The 17,215-nt window shown below is 43.6% G+C and overlaps 1 protein-coding gene across 1 annotated transcript; it reads left to right on the top strand.

The window, feature by feature from the left end:
• Window positions 1-8,569: 8,569 nt before the first annotated feature.
• LOC115146273 (major intrinsically disordered Notch2-binding receptor 1-like) lies at window positions 8,570-13,040 on the top strand. Its single transcript, XM_065021227.1, has 3 exons — window positions 8,570-10,690; window positions 12,142-12,375; window positions 12,846-13,040. Exons 1-3 carry the CDS (start codon window positions 8,570-8,572, stop codon window positions 13,038-13,040), a joined length of 2,550 nt encoding a protein of 849 aa, XP_064877299.1.
• Window positions 13,041-17,215: the final 4,175 nt, after the last annotated feature.

Genomic DNA, 17,215 nt, shown 5'->3' on the forward strand with positions numbered 1-17,215 from the left:
TCCGAGCTGAATTTGGTAAAAGCGCTTTTATGTACTCTGCGCCATAGTCTTGGAACGCCTTACAAAATACTTTTAAACTGGAAGAACTTGTCTCGATTGGTATTTTTAAATCACTGATGAATGATCTTGAGACTGATTCCCTGACCTGTCAATGTTTTTGATTTGGTGTTTTTGATTTTGTTATACTCTTGTGAATTCTATGGTTTTTACTAGATGACTTGTAGTTTTTCATGTTGTTTGTCTGTAATCTTTGTAATGACTTTGGTGCTGCCTATCTTGGCCAGGATGCTCTTGAAAAAGAGATTTTAAATCTCAGTGAGTCCTTCCTGGTTAAATAAAGGTTTAATAATAATAATTTAAAAAATGCCTACCTTGTGATCCAGGTACACTCCTACTCTGGAGAACTGAGGGCCTGATACTTTAGTCACAACATTATTGTGTCTGAAACTATAACTACCACTAGAGTAATATAAGGATCCAGGATTTGTCATTGTTTCCGAATTTACTGTCATCACCTGCTATTCTGATGATGTCTTTAGATAAGACGGCTCTATAAACCTGCCCTTCACTCCTCTCCACCTCCCAGTAACACCCTTCAGACAGACCCTCTCTGCACAGAACCTGGAAAAAGCTGGTGAATCTGTCTGGATGGAAAGGATGGAGTTGGTTTAATTCTGTATTTGTCAACTTTCTGTTCCCCTCAGACAAAGCGAGGTATGTGTGTACTGTGTTTGGGTCCAATGTGAGCTGACATGAATATAGAAAAAGAGCGGAGACCAATGAGGGGAGTTAGAACAATAAGTTAAGTCAGATACTGGTACTACCCTCTTTGATTATAGCAGAGCATAGATCAAATCAGAGCGATACTGTCACGTTCTGACCTTTGTTTTGTCTTTGTTTTAGTATGATCAGGGCGTGAGTTGGGGTGGGCAGTCCATGTTCTTTTTTCTATGATTTGGGATTTCTGTGTTTGGCCTGATATGGTTCTCAATCAGAGGCAGCTGTCAATCGTTGTCCCTGATTGAGAACCATACTTAGGTAGCCTGTTTCCACCCTTGAGTTGTGGGTGATTATTTTCTGTTGAGTGTTTGTATTCTGCACCAGACAGAACTGTTTCGGTTTCGTTCGTTCACGGTGTTGTTTTGTATTTCAGCGTTCAGTTTGATTCATTAAATATTAACATCATGAACACATACCACGCTGCGCTTTGGTCCTCACCTTCTTCGACCAACAACGGCCGTTACAGATACCAAGAGCCAGATATTGTGTCTAACTAGTATTTGGCTATATATTTCTATCTTATGGTTTATGAGGAGTGTCAACAAAAAGAGAAAGTTACTTCAGGATAAAGACACTCACATTATAAGAACTGTTCTCTGGTCTTTGGCTTTGGAGGCAATAGAACTTCCACTGTATTCACTGCAGACACACAAATACATTCACAGAGAGAATGTTATGATCATATTACACACACGTAAAGCACTGGCTATAAGACCTCATTGGTCTAAAGTGTTTCACAATTTGTTTTAGTATTATTTTCAACCCACCTCTATAGGATATATCCTTTAAGGAATCTGTGTAGTTTATTTTTCAGCTCAGCAACAGCCTCAGTCACATCTTCAATGTGAAAGAGGATGGACAACAATGCTGGGTAAGTCTGAAGAAATACTGGGGCTGGAGAGAGACTGAACTCGAGAGAGGGAGAAAAAAAACTGTCAATCTGGCAGCTGCTGGTCTCCTGCCATTGCCCTTGAGAGAGTTTCTCACAAAATTGACAGTAAAGTATATATTCTATTCTTTCCATATCACCTGTATCAACCAGGAGGAAATGGATGTGATCCTCTGTGTTTGAGAGCTGCTCCAGCTCAGTGCTTCTCCTCCTCAGCTATCTCCTGCTGCAGTTGCCCCATGAGTCCTTCAGCTTGATTCACTTGAGCCTTCTCTTGGACTCTGATCAGCTCCTTCACCTCAAATCACCTTCTTTCAATGGAGTGGATCAGATCAATAAATATCCTCTCACTGTCCTCCACTGCTGCCTGTGCAGAGCGCTGTTAGGACAGAGAGAGAGAGAGAGAAGACAAGACCACTGTTAACTGGGGGCCAATATGACCCTGTTCCCCACATTGGGGCTCAGTAGGATTGGAGAGGGGCCTCTCTCATCGGCTGACTGGAGGAGAGAAGTGGAATTGTCTCCTCTGATCAATAATACTCACCTTGAGAGATTTCACAGCCTGTTGGAGCTCCTTCAGCACATTCACTCTCTCCTGGACTCTCTGCTGGACCTTCTGCTGACTCATGTACAGGTACCTCTGTGGACAACAGCCTTCATTGAGATGTCACGATATTTGCTCAATAGTATAGTATAGTGATTTAAGGCCCATAGAGCGTAGGGATTCAAATGTTATGAAGTCCCTTCAAAAAAGTATATTATCTATGTTAATAGTTGAATGATTATTGTTTTTACAGTGCATTTATCTGGGAGCTTAGACTGACTTTTGGATAGGATTATGGTGTCTGACTAGAGCACAGGGATATTCTGAGAATCTAGATGAATCAATATACTCCTGGTTTATGATCATATTTTCGTCTTTGGACCTCAATTTATTTCATGTGAATAACTACACTACATGACCAAAAGTATGTGGACACCTGCTCGTCAAACATCGTATTTTAAAATCATGGGCATTCATATGGATTTGGTCTCTCCTTTGCTGCTACAACAGCTTCCACTCTTCTGGGAAGGCTTTCCACTAGATGTCGGAACAATGCTGCGGGGACTTGGGTTCATTCAGCCACAAGAGCATTAGTGTAACGGCAGTCTTCCTCCTCCTCCGACGAGGAGTAGTAAGGATCGGAGGACCAATGCGCAGCGTAGTACGTGTTCATGCTCTTTATTAAAACAATCGAACACTGAAACAAAACAATAAACGACACGTGAAATAACCAAACCGAAACAGTTCCATGTGGAACACAGACACGGAAAATAAACACCCATCACTCAAAAGTGAAACCAGGCTACCTAAGTATGGCTCTCAATCAGGGACAACGATTGACAGCTGCCTCTAATTGAGAACCATACCAGACCAAACACAGAAATCCCAAATCATAGAAAAAAGAACATAGACAACCCACCAAACTCACCACTAAAACAAAGACATAACTAAATAACTAAGGTCAGAACATGACAATTAGTGAGGTCAGGCAATGATGTTGGGTGATTAGGCCTGGTTCGCAGTCGGTGGTCCAATTCATCCTAAAGGTGTTCGGTGGGATTGAGGTCAGAGATCTTTGCAGGCCATTCAAGTTCTTCCACACCAATCTCGACAAACCATTTCTGTATGGACCGCTTTGTGCACGGGAGCATTGTCATGCTGAAACAGCCCAGGGCCTTCCCCAAACTGTGGCCACAAAGTTGGAAGCACAGAATTGTCTAGAATGTCATTTTATGCTGTAGCGTTAAGATATCCATCCACTGGAACTAAGGGGCCTAGCCCGAACCATTATTCCTCCTCCGCCAAACTTTATAGTTGGCACTATGGATTGGGGCAGGTAGAGTTATCCTAGCATCTGGCAAACCGAGATTAGTCTATTGGACTGCCAGATGATGAAGCGTGATTCATCACTCCAGAGAACACGTTTCCACTGCTCCAGAGTCCAATGGCGGCGAGCTTTACACCACTCCAGCCAACGTTTGGCATTGCGCATGGTGATCTTAGGCTTGTGTGCGGCTGCTCGGCCATGGAAACCCATTCCATGAAGCTCCCAACGAACAGTTCTTGTGCTGATATTGCTTCCAGAAGCAATTTGGAACTCGGTAGTGAGTGTTGCAACCGAGGACATACAATATTTACACGCTACGCGCTTCAGCACTCAGCGGTCCTGTTCTGTGAGATTGTGTGGTCTACCACTTTGCGGATGAGCCTTTGTTTTTGCTCCTAGAAGTTTCCACTTCACAATAACAGCACTTACAGTTTTTTGCCTTACAGAAATTTGACAAACTGTTTGGTCGGAAAGGTGGCATCCTTTGACTGTGCCATGTTCAAAGTCACCTTACCCTTTTCCTAGTCCTCTCTGCTGCAGCTGGCCTTTATGTTCATCCATTGTAGAAATATAACAAACCCACTGCTGATCGGTACGGCAATAAATATGCAGCAGTTTGTTATGACGAGAGAAGATCTCGTCACAGCAGTCATCAGACATACCAGACAGGACATGAGGGCTTTCTGCTTTCTGGTCCCAGTGCAGAAATCACATGCCACATCTCCAGGTCCAGCATCGTACAGAGCAGGAGCAGCCTGGAGTCCTGTCTTCTTCAGTTTTTCCTCCACCTCAGCCAAAATGTTATTTTTCCTCAGAGCAGGCCTTGGAGTGAAGGTCTGTGTGCAATGGGGACTGTGTGCAATTGTCATCATCCTGATCCCAGCAGCCTTGAATACAGCTCCTACAGTAACTGTGTCCACAGTGAATAGTAACCGGATCATTCGGTTGAACCAGACAGACAGAACAACAGAACTGGTCCTGGTCCAGCAGAACTCTCTGTTGTGCCATTTGGACTGTTGTTGTTCACACAGACAGAAAACTCAGAAACTCAAGAAAGTTTGTAGGAGGTACTTCTTGTCTTCTTCTTCTTGTAACTTTCCGATGCATTGCTGCCTTTCACAGGTTGGCGTAGTTATTATACATTTATACATCTCACATTCCAGCCTCGCACCAGTAAGTGCAGGCCAGTGGTATAGAGAAAAGCCAAAAGCTGTCAAGCTATTTCGCACTGCCGGTCATATTGAACCCAAGAGACTTTCTAGTGAAATTGTAGCCAGCTCACAATACAATTCCCTCCTATTCTCTTTATACCACCTGCATTATAGCAGGACATGCTGTACAGACTCCACCTCCCAACAGTTCTCACACTTCCCATCTGTATGTTTCCCTACTAAAGCTAACCCACCTCCCAATCCACAATGACCTAACCTCAGCCTTGTTAACAGGAACCCCATTCCCTTTCTCTCCCCAGGTACCTACTGACCTTCCTCACAGAGTTCTGGATAGAGAAAAACAATCCTCCGTTCTCCTTTCTCTCCCCAGGTACCTACTGACCTTCCTCACAGAGTTCTGGATAGAGAAAAACAATCCTCCGATCTCCTTTCTCTCCCCAGGTACCTACTGACCTTCCTCACAGAGTTCTGGATAGAGAAAAACAATCCTCCGATCTCCTTTCTCTCCCCAGGTTCCTACTGACCTTCCTCACAGAGTTCTGGATAGAGAAAAACAATCCTCCGATCTCCTTACTCTCCCACTCACGTTGCCACTTCTGAGTCATCCCCTCTGCTATGATGCGCCTACATTCCATCCTCCCTAACGGGACCACCACATCTACCTTCTCCCTCTTCAGAGCTGCCTTAGCTTCCTTATCTGCTGCTTCATTTCCCCCTAACCCCTACATGGGCTGGGACTCACAGAAAACATACCTTACACACCCTTTCTGCCCCACCCCATAAAGTGCCATCAGTAGCTCGATTAACAGATATTTGGATGTGCCCTAGACTTCCATTCGCTCAGTACAACCAGGAGAGTGGCAGACTCTGAACACAGAATTACCCTGTCAGGCCCCACTTCTTCCACCCACTACAGAGGCCACATTAGTGATAGCATTTAATCAGAAAAGACTGAAAGTCCATCAGACAGCTGCTTACCCTGGTGTATTTGAAACTGGGAAACATGTATCCCAAACCCTGCTCTCTCACTACCCGGGACCCCACGCCCACTGTAAATGAGCCTCAACCACCCCAGAAGAATCTCCAAAGTCCTCAGCCTGCATTTCATCCAAAGTTGTCATGTCAACAGCCATCATGTCAACATCCCCCTCTTCCTGACCCCCCATTCCTGCATTTGGGTCACATACTAGGGGGACTTCCTGGTTCTGAGAGAGATCGAGATAGAGAGAGATTTTGTGGAGTGGCATATTTTTCTACCTCTAACTCTGTATTGCCCGCTATGCACCACCACACCATCCTTGCAAGGAAATCTGGGCAAACTGTAAAGGCACTTAGCTGATTCTGGTAGATGAATTGCCATGTCAGCTCACAAGGTTTAACTCACTAGGACTGATGTCTAATAAAGCAGTTGGTGGCTGACCTGACCGGAGTATCTACATGTAAACCTACTAGAAAACTCAATGGTAAGAGAACTGTAAATTAAAGTCACCCATTACAATACCTTGTAGCAGTGGTTAGAGATAGTTTATAGTTCTTTACTATTGAGGGTGTTGCAACATTATTACCCAGTATCTATATATGAAATTACTCAATAACACCATGGTAAGATATCTCTTGGAGAGAGATCTGTTGGACGGAGCTCATTGTGGCCTTGTGTCCCAAAGAGATGAAGAGAGGATTATTAACTATTAAGTTAATTTCACAGTATGATGAAGAGAGGATTATTATCTATTAAATGAATTACACAGTGTGATGAAGAGAGGATTATTAAATATTAAGTAAATTACACAGTGTGATGAAGAGAGGATTATTAAATATTAAGTAAATTACACAGTGTGATGAAGAGAGGATTATTAAATATTAAGTAAATTACACAGTGTGATGAAGAGAGGATTATTAAATATTAAGTAAATTACACAGTGTGATGAAGAGAGGATTATTAAATATTAAGTAAATTACACAGTGTGATGAAAGACGATTATTAACTATTAAGTAAATTACACAGTATGATGAAGAGACGATAATAACTATTAAGGTAATTACACAGTTTGATGAAGAGATGGTTGTTAACTATTAAGGTAATTACACAGTAAATTATAATTGTTTTCAAACATTGTACAAGCAATTGCCAGAAATTACCTGCTACTATCATGTTATTTCTAGGCAAATGCATCATAATTGATGTACTGTAGAATAAAATCTTATATAAAAGCGCTTTCCTATACCATCCACTCATTTTATGGATCGAAAAGGATTCCATCATCGGTATATAATAGATTTATTCCTATATGGCTGACAGGTGAAACTGACAGAGATGTAGAAGCTGAAAGCTTTCCTCTCCTCTCAGTCTAATGGGGTTTTAAGTATTGGCCTTTATGGATGCTAATGTTTGCTAATGATGACAGATCCAGGAGAACTGGCCGGTGTGTGTGTGTGTCTGATCAGGTCATCCACGCCTTGTGGTTTACTGTCAAGCTAGATGTTGTTGAGGAGTCTGAATTATGAAATCATACATTTTTAATCTGTTTTCTCCTTTACACACTCAAACACACTTTTGTCATCTGACAGCCTAAAAGAAACACTCCCACACTCCATCACACACAGAGATATATTGTGCCAACCATTATTTTAGGCTAGTGTATGATTAATATGATTAGCCTACATGTAGCCTCTAGTTTGTGTTGACATTTCAGGTGTCATAAAGCTATTCAAGACGGGGAGATTATACTTAGTTGAATGGATGCTTTTTTGAGGCTCCTTTGGGGACTTAGGGACTAGTGAGAGGATGACCTGGTTTCTAATTTTCTACTCTCAGCCTGGTCTGTAGCTACCCATTGTAACAGAGCTCATCCAGGCAGATGAGAATTAACTGTGCAGTGGATTGGATCTTTCTTTCCAAAGGAATATCGTCCTTTTATTAATCTGCAGACAATATGATAACTCAGGTTGTTTTGCGATTCTCAAAGCCAGTGCTGTTATTCTAACGGAGGTGCTGCTGTTGAAATTCAACTCTTCTCTGTCCAGAGATAACAGGTAGGCTAGCTAAGTCTCCGACTTTGTGTGACTGTTATTTAAATCCTGACTGTTGATAAAATATTGTTTCTAAATAGGCTAGCCTACTTTAAAGGCTTTTCAACCTTTTCAACAAGCACAAGTGAAGATGATTTCATGTTCTCATGGGATGGATTATTAATTGACACCGACTGGATTGACTCCATGACTGTTTGATTCTGCTCTCCCAATTGTTCAACTTTTAGTGCTTCTGAGATGGCTTAAAAACTACTACATTATCAGATGAATGTATGTCATATGTGCTATTTTATTTGTTTAAGATGTATTTTAAAACGCTGCTATTTAAGTTTGGCTTTTCATATAGCCTAGATTTCTTTTCTGGTTCATTTCGAGTTAACCGGTGTACAGTATATGATAGGCTATGCAGCATTTCCTCGTCATATCATCTGGTCAGTTATTTTAAGGCTCAAATTAAGGTCACTTGCTGTAAAGTGTGACTGTCAGTGAGATAGATATTTTTACATCACTGAAGTAAAACACCAGGGTCCACATATTTTTGGTTTGAATTAAATAAAATTGCAAGAGGGTGCATGCTTCATTAATTAGCTATAGATTGTGATTTCTTGTTATTTTGATATATGATAAATAATATTCTACTAATATGTTATTTAGGCTAGCACACACTTTAAACTCCAGAGGTTTTACTCTGGCTTAGTGGTATTCAAGTGGTAATAAATTAGTGGTAATAAATTAGTGGTATTTATCCTAGGAGTTATTTCCAACCACTTTGATTGTTCTCACATCTCCTGTTGATTTTATTGTTGATATGAAGGTGATATTGGCTCATGGCCAGCCTGCAACAGGAGTACCCCCTGGTCCTGCTGGGTATTCTGGAGGAGCTGTCCGCTATGCGCCACTGGCTCTCCTTCCAGGATCTGTGTCGAATGGTCAGCACCCGCTTCGACCTGCAGCACCTCACAGAGCTTAGGAGCCTGCTGTTCTCCGCAGCCTGCCGTGACCCATGTTTCCCCGCCACCCTCTTCAGAGACAGGGTCACCCCCAAGGGACTGGGGACATCCCCGATAGGCGTGGCAGCTGACATCGTCACTATATTCAACCTCATTCAAATGACGGGTGGGGCTCCCGATGAGGCCCAGGCTGCTCAGCCAATAAAAGCAAAGCCCGCCCCTCACATCGACCAATCCCCAGAGCCCTCTTTGCAAAGCTCTTTGCCCATCACTGACGAAGTGAGATTCTCCAGATGTGATAGGGTGCACACACTTTCAGACTCTCAGACCATCTCAGGCCCCATCGACCCAAGCTTGCTCTGGCCCAAATCAAATTACTCGTTCCGCAAGCGCGCCAGTCTCCCTCCCGATCCCCTCTCTCTTGTCTCCTCATCCCCTCCGAGCCGTGCCAGGGCTGTGTCTTTCGACTGGCGCCACAACACCCCACTGTTCGCTGGCAGCGGCAGCATCCCAGGCATGCAGAGCATCTACCTCCCCCTGGAGACGGACAGCGAGTCCTCCAAAGATTCCCTGAGCGGAGACTCGGCACCCAGAGATCCCGGATCGGAGCCGGGATCGGAGCCGGGATCACAGCCGGGATCGGAGCGGCATTCCTGCGTGAAGAAGAGAGACATCTTCAAGAAGGACTTCCACAACCAGTCGCAACTGGTTCCCCAGGTGACCATCAGTACTGAGTCTCAGACTCCAAGAGGAGGAGTAGGACGAAGAGGGAGGCAGGAACTGTTTTCCAACCGCAGCTTTGAACTGCTATCCAACCCGTATCCTTCCCCCACTGTTGGTCGGTCTTCGCCGGAGCGCCGGGCCAAGCATGAAAGCTTGGACGACCTCCAGGACTCCACATACTTTGGCCCAGGGGATACTATTCAAGAATGGTCCTCCCTCCACCTCCAACCCCCCAGGGCCCAGAGGCCAGGGTGGGCCGACAAGAGCCTGAGTCTGGACGACAGGGAGGTGGGCTTAGCTGGGGTGGGTTTGGATGGCTCCGAGGGCTCTCTTCAGGTTAGACTCACTCCCAGCCCCACCACAAACAATGTTGGTGGTGGGTTGTCCCCTCCAAAGGGATGGGAGGGGAACACCATTCCCGCACTTGGAGGAGGGGGGTTGACGGCCTGCAGCAGGGGCACCCAGACCGACACCATGCCGGACCCCCGGCGCCTGCGCAGCCTGGTGCACGCCGACCGGCTGTCCTTCATGACCTCGATGGATGACCCCGACATGATGGGCGAGGATGACATCAGCGCCATCTTCCGCTTCCTGGATGACATGAGCATGTGCGGCTCCACGGGGGTCCTCCACCCCCACGACGTGGGCCCCTCGGCAGCCCAGGACACCCCAGAGGCACGGCGTGGCCGCCTGGGCCAGCTCCAGAAGCTCTTTCACTCCCTGGATGGCAGCGACGATGGCGGCCTCAAGGCCAGCGTATGTAAACTCCTCCTGAGAATGGGCCAGATCGAGAGACGCCTGGAGTCGCTGTCCGAGGTCAAGGCCGAAATCTCCCAAGTTCTTTCCTTCCTCCAGCGACTGGATGAGAAGATACAAGAGCAGGCCATTAGAGGAGGAGGAGGGAGTGGAGGTAGGTGGCTGGGACCGCCCAGCGGTGGTGGGTCTTCCCTGGGTAGCCTGAGCCATTCGCTCACTCCTGGGTCTGGTGGCTCCTCGGAACCCCAGCCCCTGTCTGTGTCTGGGCATTCGTTTGGCAGCCTGGACTTCAACCAGTGGGGTAGCAGCCAAGGGAAGACAGAGACAAACGGAGGTCTGAGCGAGACCGAAGGGGGGAAGAAGGGGGTGCTCTCTCGGCTGGCCTCCTCCAAGCCTGAGGAGAAAAATGGTGTAGACTCCAAACGGCCGAGCGTCGTCTCCAACTTGTCTGCGCGGGATTGGACGGTGTCGTTCTCGAAAAGTAAAGATGGGAAGGCCCAGCCCGGGAAAAAACGGCAGGTAATGTACGACCTAAGTCAGTGCAACAGTGTATGTCAGTGTGTGTGTGTGTTGGTATGCATGCATCAATTTGTTTCGAAATGTTTGGATTCGGTTGGGAGTAAGTGAGTATGTGTGTGTTATTGAGTGTGATCATTTTGTTAAGTCGGGAGTTTAACTGTGTGGGCTGTGAAGCAGTCTCAGGGTTTAACCTGTTATCTGCTCTGTATTTTCGTGTGTTGGTGTTTGAGCCGAGCCTGGTAAAGGAGACTGGCTGCTACTTCTCACGTTTCATTTCACATTAAGTTATACAGAATGTGAGCTATTATCAGTCGGGTTCAGTTGTGGAAAAAGTACTCAATTGTCATACTTGAGTCCTTTTCTAATAAGGGATCTCTACTTTTACTCAAGTAAAAGTGAGTCACCCAGTAAAATACTACTTCAGTAAAAGTCTAAAAGTATATGGTTTTAAATTGACTTTAAAAAGTAAAAAGTTAACATAAATGCTATACCAAAAAATTCTGTATATTAAGCAAACCAGATGGCACAATTCTTGTTTTTTTGATAGCAATGGGCACACTCCAACACTCAGACATCATTTACAAACACAGTATTAGTGAGCCCGCCAGATAAGAGGCGGTAGGGGTGACAATGCATTATATTTATAGGTGTATGAATTGGACTATATTGTTGTCCTGCTTGAGCATTCGATATGAAACAAGTACTTTTGGGTGTCAGAGAAAATGTATGGAGTAAAAAGTACATATATTATAATGTAGTGGAGTAAAAGTAAAAGTTGCCAAAAATCTAAATAGTAAAGTAAAGATACCCCAAAAAACTACTTAAGTAGTACTTTATAACACTGGTCGGGTTTCACAAGGCCAGTTTGGACCTGTGTGTGTCAGAATAAGGAAATGTAAGCTCTACGGATTTTAGGATTTTAGGCAGAGATGGGAAAGACTAATACTCAAACCTAAAGCAGAACTTGAGTCAGACAGCAATTAGCTGGCTTATTGGTCAGACTGCGGTTTAGGTAGTCAGTTGAATACATAGTCGATTAGTATAAGCCATGGCTCTTTTACTTTCAATGCAGGACTGGCTTTCATCGTACACTCTTCGAAAAAAGGGTTCAGCTGTCCCCATAAGAGAACCCTTTTTGGTTCCAAGTAGAATCCTTTTGAGTTCCATGTAGAATCCTCTGTTCAAAGTGTTCAACATGGAGCCAAAAAGGGTTTTAACTGGAACCAAAAGGGTTCTAGTTGGAATCAATAAGGGTTCTTCAAATAGTTATCCTATGGCGACAGCTGAAGAACTCTTTTAGGTTCTAAATAGCACTTTTTCTAAGACTGTAATCAGTCATTTTCCACTTAGGATAAGAAGGCAAGAGAAGGTCTGCTTGTGTGTATCCAGTTTGATCACGCTTATTCCAATATGACCACTTTTGTTTTCGCCTTTACGTTTGCTCCATGCAGATGGACCAATCAAAGAACTCCGCCCAGAGTCATAAGCTCCCCCCTCAAAAACACTCCCACCTGGTGGAGCCAGTATTCAGTTCCTCTCTCTTGCGTCAGAAGGGTGGCGGGTTGACCAATCCTGGGTTGTCCTCTGGGCTGCCCTGTGACCCCAGATTGGCTGGGGGGAGAGGAGGAGCACCGGTCTGGACCGTGGAGGACAGAGAGGCCAGAATGTCCCCTCTGGAACTGCAGGTACATTAGGACCGTATTGGCCTTTTGGTAACACTTTCCTTTAATTAAACCACAGACCACATTTAATTAACTTGCCGGCCATATCTGGCCCATCGGCCCCAGGTTTGAGACCCCTGCTTTCCAAGAGGAAATATTTTGTTGTTATTATGAGCACTTAAAATGTCTTATTATAAGCTTAAATGTATTAATATGCTGTTTATTCAACAAACTGAAAACAGATGTTATTCAGTCAGGGTCTGCATCATAAAACATTCGGTAAAGTTTCACAGAGCTTTCTCCTAAAATTATATAAACCAGGATTAGTCATTGAATCTTTAGAAAACATATATTCAGAAAATGTATATTCACTGGGATCCAAATGGAACTCCCAGTGAATAAGACTTTTAAGGAAGAAACTCAAACAGTTATATATCTGACTGTCTAATATCTGGCATGATAGAGTGGTGGCGGCCTTATGTTTTGTCTCGTAGGCCCAGGAGTCTCTAAACCCCAATAATCTGGAGTTTTGGATGGAGGACATCTACACGCCAGGTTACGACACACTATTGAGGCGCAAAGAGGCTGACCAGCGCAGAGCCAAAGCCTGCAAGCTGGGGGCGCTCATCTTCACAGCCGTTACCATAGTCCTTGTCATCGTCATCCCCATCGCCACAATGAGCTCCTGAGGCTCTGATTGGATATCAGACAGGAAACCTCCAAACAAAGACTGACATGATTGGTTGATTAGCGATGACGAGATGCAGGGATTCTGAAGTCTGAATGCAGTGTTTATCTGATATATAACCATTTTTTCATATAACGATGTAGGGGACTAGTATGCCCTACATATACCATGCTTTGCACCACTTCTCTCAGGAGAGAGTAATATCAAAAGACAAAGCTAAACTAATGCAAACTCTGTGTGAATCCCCATGTTATCACAGTCAGTTATTCCCTTGAGTGCTATTTTGGCCTTATCCTTTTGCCCACAAACCCTACAGGGCTCATTTCTTTCAAGCACAACTGAAAAAATTCTAAATTGTAAAAAGCACAGCATTTGTGTGGGTCTACTGTCTAACTTTGAATGCCTTTGTTTCTCATTAAGCAGTATGGTGCAGTAAGTTATGTTGAATAAAACAACTTTGTTGTCATAGTGGTTTTTCAAGAGTGGGAAATCTGGGATTTCTGTTATTTTTCGCTGGCTAAGGCAATGTATTTGTTTCATGAGATATGCCACCCCTGTTTGCAGGGCCGGTCCTTGCTGTTCTGTGCCCTAGGCAAGACCAAAAAATGCCATCCCCCAAAACTAGAATAGTGCCAGTAAGCAAAATCACATTGAAAAGACATCTAACAGATGTATTTTCCAGACATAGAAGTTAGGTTCAATTTAGGTCTGAATGAAAAGTGAAAATATGTATTTTCCATACGTTTAAAATACATATTTTCCAGGACATTGAAAAGGCATATTTTCCGGACGTTGAAAAATACATATTTTCCTGACGTTGAAATAGGTTTATTTTCGGTTCTATTGAAAGTTGAAAATACTTATTTTCCGGATGTTGAAAATACGTATTTTTAGGATGTTGTTTGTTAACATGACAGTAAAAAAAAAAATAGGTTATGCTGTGTGATCGGAGAAACCTGCATGATGTAAAAAGTGTCTTAGGTTAGGCTATTTGATTGAAGAAACCTGCATGATGTAAAAAGTGTCTTAGGTTAGGCTATTTGATTGAAGAAACCTACATGATGTAAAAAGTGTCTTAGGTTAGGCTATTTGATTGAAGAAACCTGCATGATGTAAAAAGTGTCTTAGGTTAGGCTATTTGATTGAAGAAACCTGCATGATGTAAAAAGTGTCTTAGGTTAGGCTATTTGATTGAAGAAACCTGCATGATGTAAAAAGTGTCCTTGTCATTAAATTGTCATATATTTTATCACCAGCCTGTAGGCTACAGAAAAGGCAACGTGCTCTTTCTACCATATCCTATATCTGCTACACAGGGGTGCAACTTCACTGTGTCTCCCCCACATTCTGAAATTGCATTTTTGTTCCCCACAGTTTTACCATTGGAATGTGATACAAAACTAGGCAACGGTGTGCTTCAGGACCATGTGGATGCCTCAGAGCGGTCGGGTAGGCTGTTTGGAGTGTTTATCCGACTGGATAAAAACATTACAATAATTATAATTTTGTCCCCCCCACTTCTAAAACCAAAGTTGCGCCCCTGCTACTACATGATTTATGTTTTACATTGGTGTAGCGGCGCAGCAATGCGTCTCTCCAACAGAACCCCGTAGAGGCATGCCGGGAATGGACAAGCAAAATATTTTGCGGCGCTGCCTTTGACAAAGTGGGCACTGCTTATCACAGGAAGGTATCAATGTTCACCTAAAAAGCCCATATGCTACTGGGTGAAAGAAATTTCCATTGTTTTGGGGCCGGATAATGTGAGGTTTTATGTGTTGTTGTTGGAGGTGCATCTTGGTCAGTTTAGCTCAGAAAATGCCGCCCTCATCAATCTGCCGCCATAGGCGGACGCCTAATCCTGCCCAATGAGCGGGCCTGGCCGTGTGCCTGTTTGTTGAGTTGTTGTTGATGTTTTGGTTCTTGGGGATATGGAAAAAGGAATCCTCTGCCAGGAACCACTTTGTGGATAGGGGATTCACTGTGTAATCTTATTTGTGTGATACCACTCTACCATGTTACTGTATGTACACACACACGCATGCACATCACATCACATTAATAAAATCGAGGCCTGTATAATACACACAGCTAAAGTTCCTATGACGTGATTGCCAGGGAACCTCACCCACCCACACACACAGAATGTTGAGAGCATTGCTTCCTCTTAAGTGGATGTGTGTCGACGAAGTGGTCCCCTCGAGTCTAGTTGCAGATCCATTACCGTTGTTGTGTTGGAGCCACAGGAAAGCTGTTGTGCTCAGCACAACGCTGCCAGTCTGTGGGGATTCAGTAATAGTAATGACCTGAAACTCTCCACACCCTTGGATCCCAAACGTATCAATGGGACCCATCTAAAGGTTTTGGGTCTTTTCCAGTGACCCACTAAATACAGAAAAGCTAGATTCCTATTTTAAGGAACAACACAAAAGGGGTTTCCTGCAGTCAACCATCTTTGCTCATACCGGATGCACATCAAAAGTGTTATTACGCCCCTTGTACACAACACAGTTTTTGTTTAGACTTGATGTTTTGTTACAACGAACGGCAGAACACATTGCCCTTTCCTGCAGTAAAATTACCAAATCGCCTTCTGGAGCCCTCATGGTGGAATGTTATGAATATTTTCAGTGCTTAAAAACCTCTTAAGTATTTTGGTCTAAAATGACATACCCAAATCTAACTGCCTGTAGCTCAGGACCTGAAGCAAGGATATGCAAATTATTGATACCATTTGAAAGGAAACACTTGGAAGTTTGCGGAAATGTAAAATTAATGTACGATAATATAACACATTAGATTTGGTAAAAGATAATACAAAGAAAAAAAGATGCATATTATTTTCCCCCCTAATCATCACAATGTATTATTCCAGTTTAGGCGCCATTTAGATTTTGGCCACTAGATGGCAGCAGTGTACGTGCACCGTTTTAGACTGATCCAATGAACCATTGAATTTCTGTTCAGAATGTTGGATCAAGTCTGCCCAAATGTGCCAAATTGGTTTATTGATACATTTTCAAGTTCATAACTGTGCACTCTCATCAAACAATAGCTTGGTATTTTTTCACTGCAATAGCTGCTGTAAATTGGACAGTGCAGTTAGATTAACACAAATGTAAGATTTCTGCCCATATCAGATATGTCTATGTCCTGGGAAATGTTCTTGTTACTTAGAACTTCATACTAATCACATTAGCTGCATGTTAGCTCAGCGTCCCATGGTTGAGACTGATCCTGTAGAGACTTGTAAATCGGGAGGTGCCAGAACAGAAAGTGAGCGTCAGAGGTGGTTGAACTCGGGAGCTCTGAGGTCCCGAAACGCATGAGAAATAAAGCCATGCATATACACTGTATATCGTCGCATTTGTGTAGTGGCATTGAGCACTATAGAGGCACTTACAAAAGTTGCACACATGGGGAACATTTTTTAGTAGCCTAGGGTCTGGGAAAAATGTCCTTTTATAAACGCATTTTATGCAATTCTACGTAATTTTACATGACTGGAGGCTTTGGCAGAATATTTTTTCATACTGCACAAATGATCAAAATGACAGGCTACTTTGACACTAACAAACTGAGAATCTGAGATCAATAAAAATGACCTTGTTTTGAATACATCAATAGCCTAGGCCTAGGTGTGTGGAGACATATTGGCTACAATATGATAAGGAAACTATAGTCCTTAAAATGCTTTCCAGTTTCACTGACCCACCCAATGATGAGCAGCTCTCTCGCTGGTGATAGCCAATGCACTGGTGCCAAAAGCCTATCTTACTCTTCTTTTACTTTCTACACTAATATTTGGAAGTTGATCAAATATTTTGGTAGCCTACAGCAGGCTCATGTCTATCAGAGCAGAGAAAGGGAGAGAGATCATATAAAGTGATTATCATTCTAGTTCTGTGAGAGACACATGCGCTCTCCTCACACAGCCAACGCCAGGCGTTGGTCTCAAACATGCTGTAGGTTACAGTGTTACGCAAACCATAAGCCCAGGTCGGCCCAACTCTTAGAATATCAGGACCAGGCTGAAAATCTACTTTTCACACTGTGTTTTTAAGGGGGAAGAAGAATTAACGAAGAGGCAACTCGAATGAGCTTTGATCTCTTTTATTAGAATTTATACATGACATGAGGTATCGGATACAGATAGGTTCCGGAAAAAAACAGATG

Source organism: Oncorhynchus nerka, linkage group LG2, assembly GCF_034236695.1.
Source record: "Oncorhynchus nerka isolate Pitt River linkage group LG2, Oner_Uvic_2.0, whole genome shotgun sequence".
Lineage (NCBI taxonomy): Eukaryota > Metazoa > Chordata > Actinopteri > Salmoniformes > Salmonidae > Oncorhynchus > Oncorhynchus nerka.

Bases quoted from the DNA above. Each gene is read 5' to 3' on its own strand.
- LOC115146273 (XM_065021227.1), top strand. From the start codon at position 8,570: ATGGCCAGCCTGCAACAGGAGTACCCCCTGGTCCTGCTGGGTATTCTG. The intron at 10,691-12,141 runs GTAATGTACGAC...TGCTCCATGCAG, and splicing joins AGCCCGGGAAAAAACGGCAG to ATGGACCAATCAAAGAACTC. The intron at 12,376-12,845 runs GTACATTAGGAC...TTTGTCTCGTAG, and splicing joins TGTCCCCTCTGGAACTGCAG to GCCCAGGAGTCTCTAAACCC.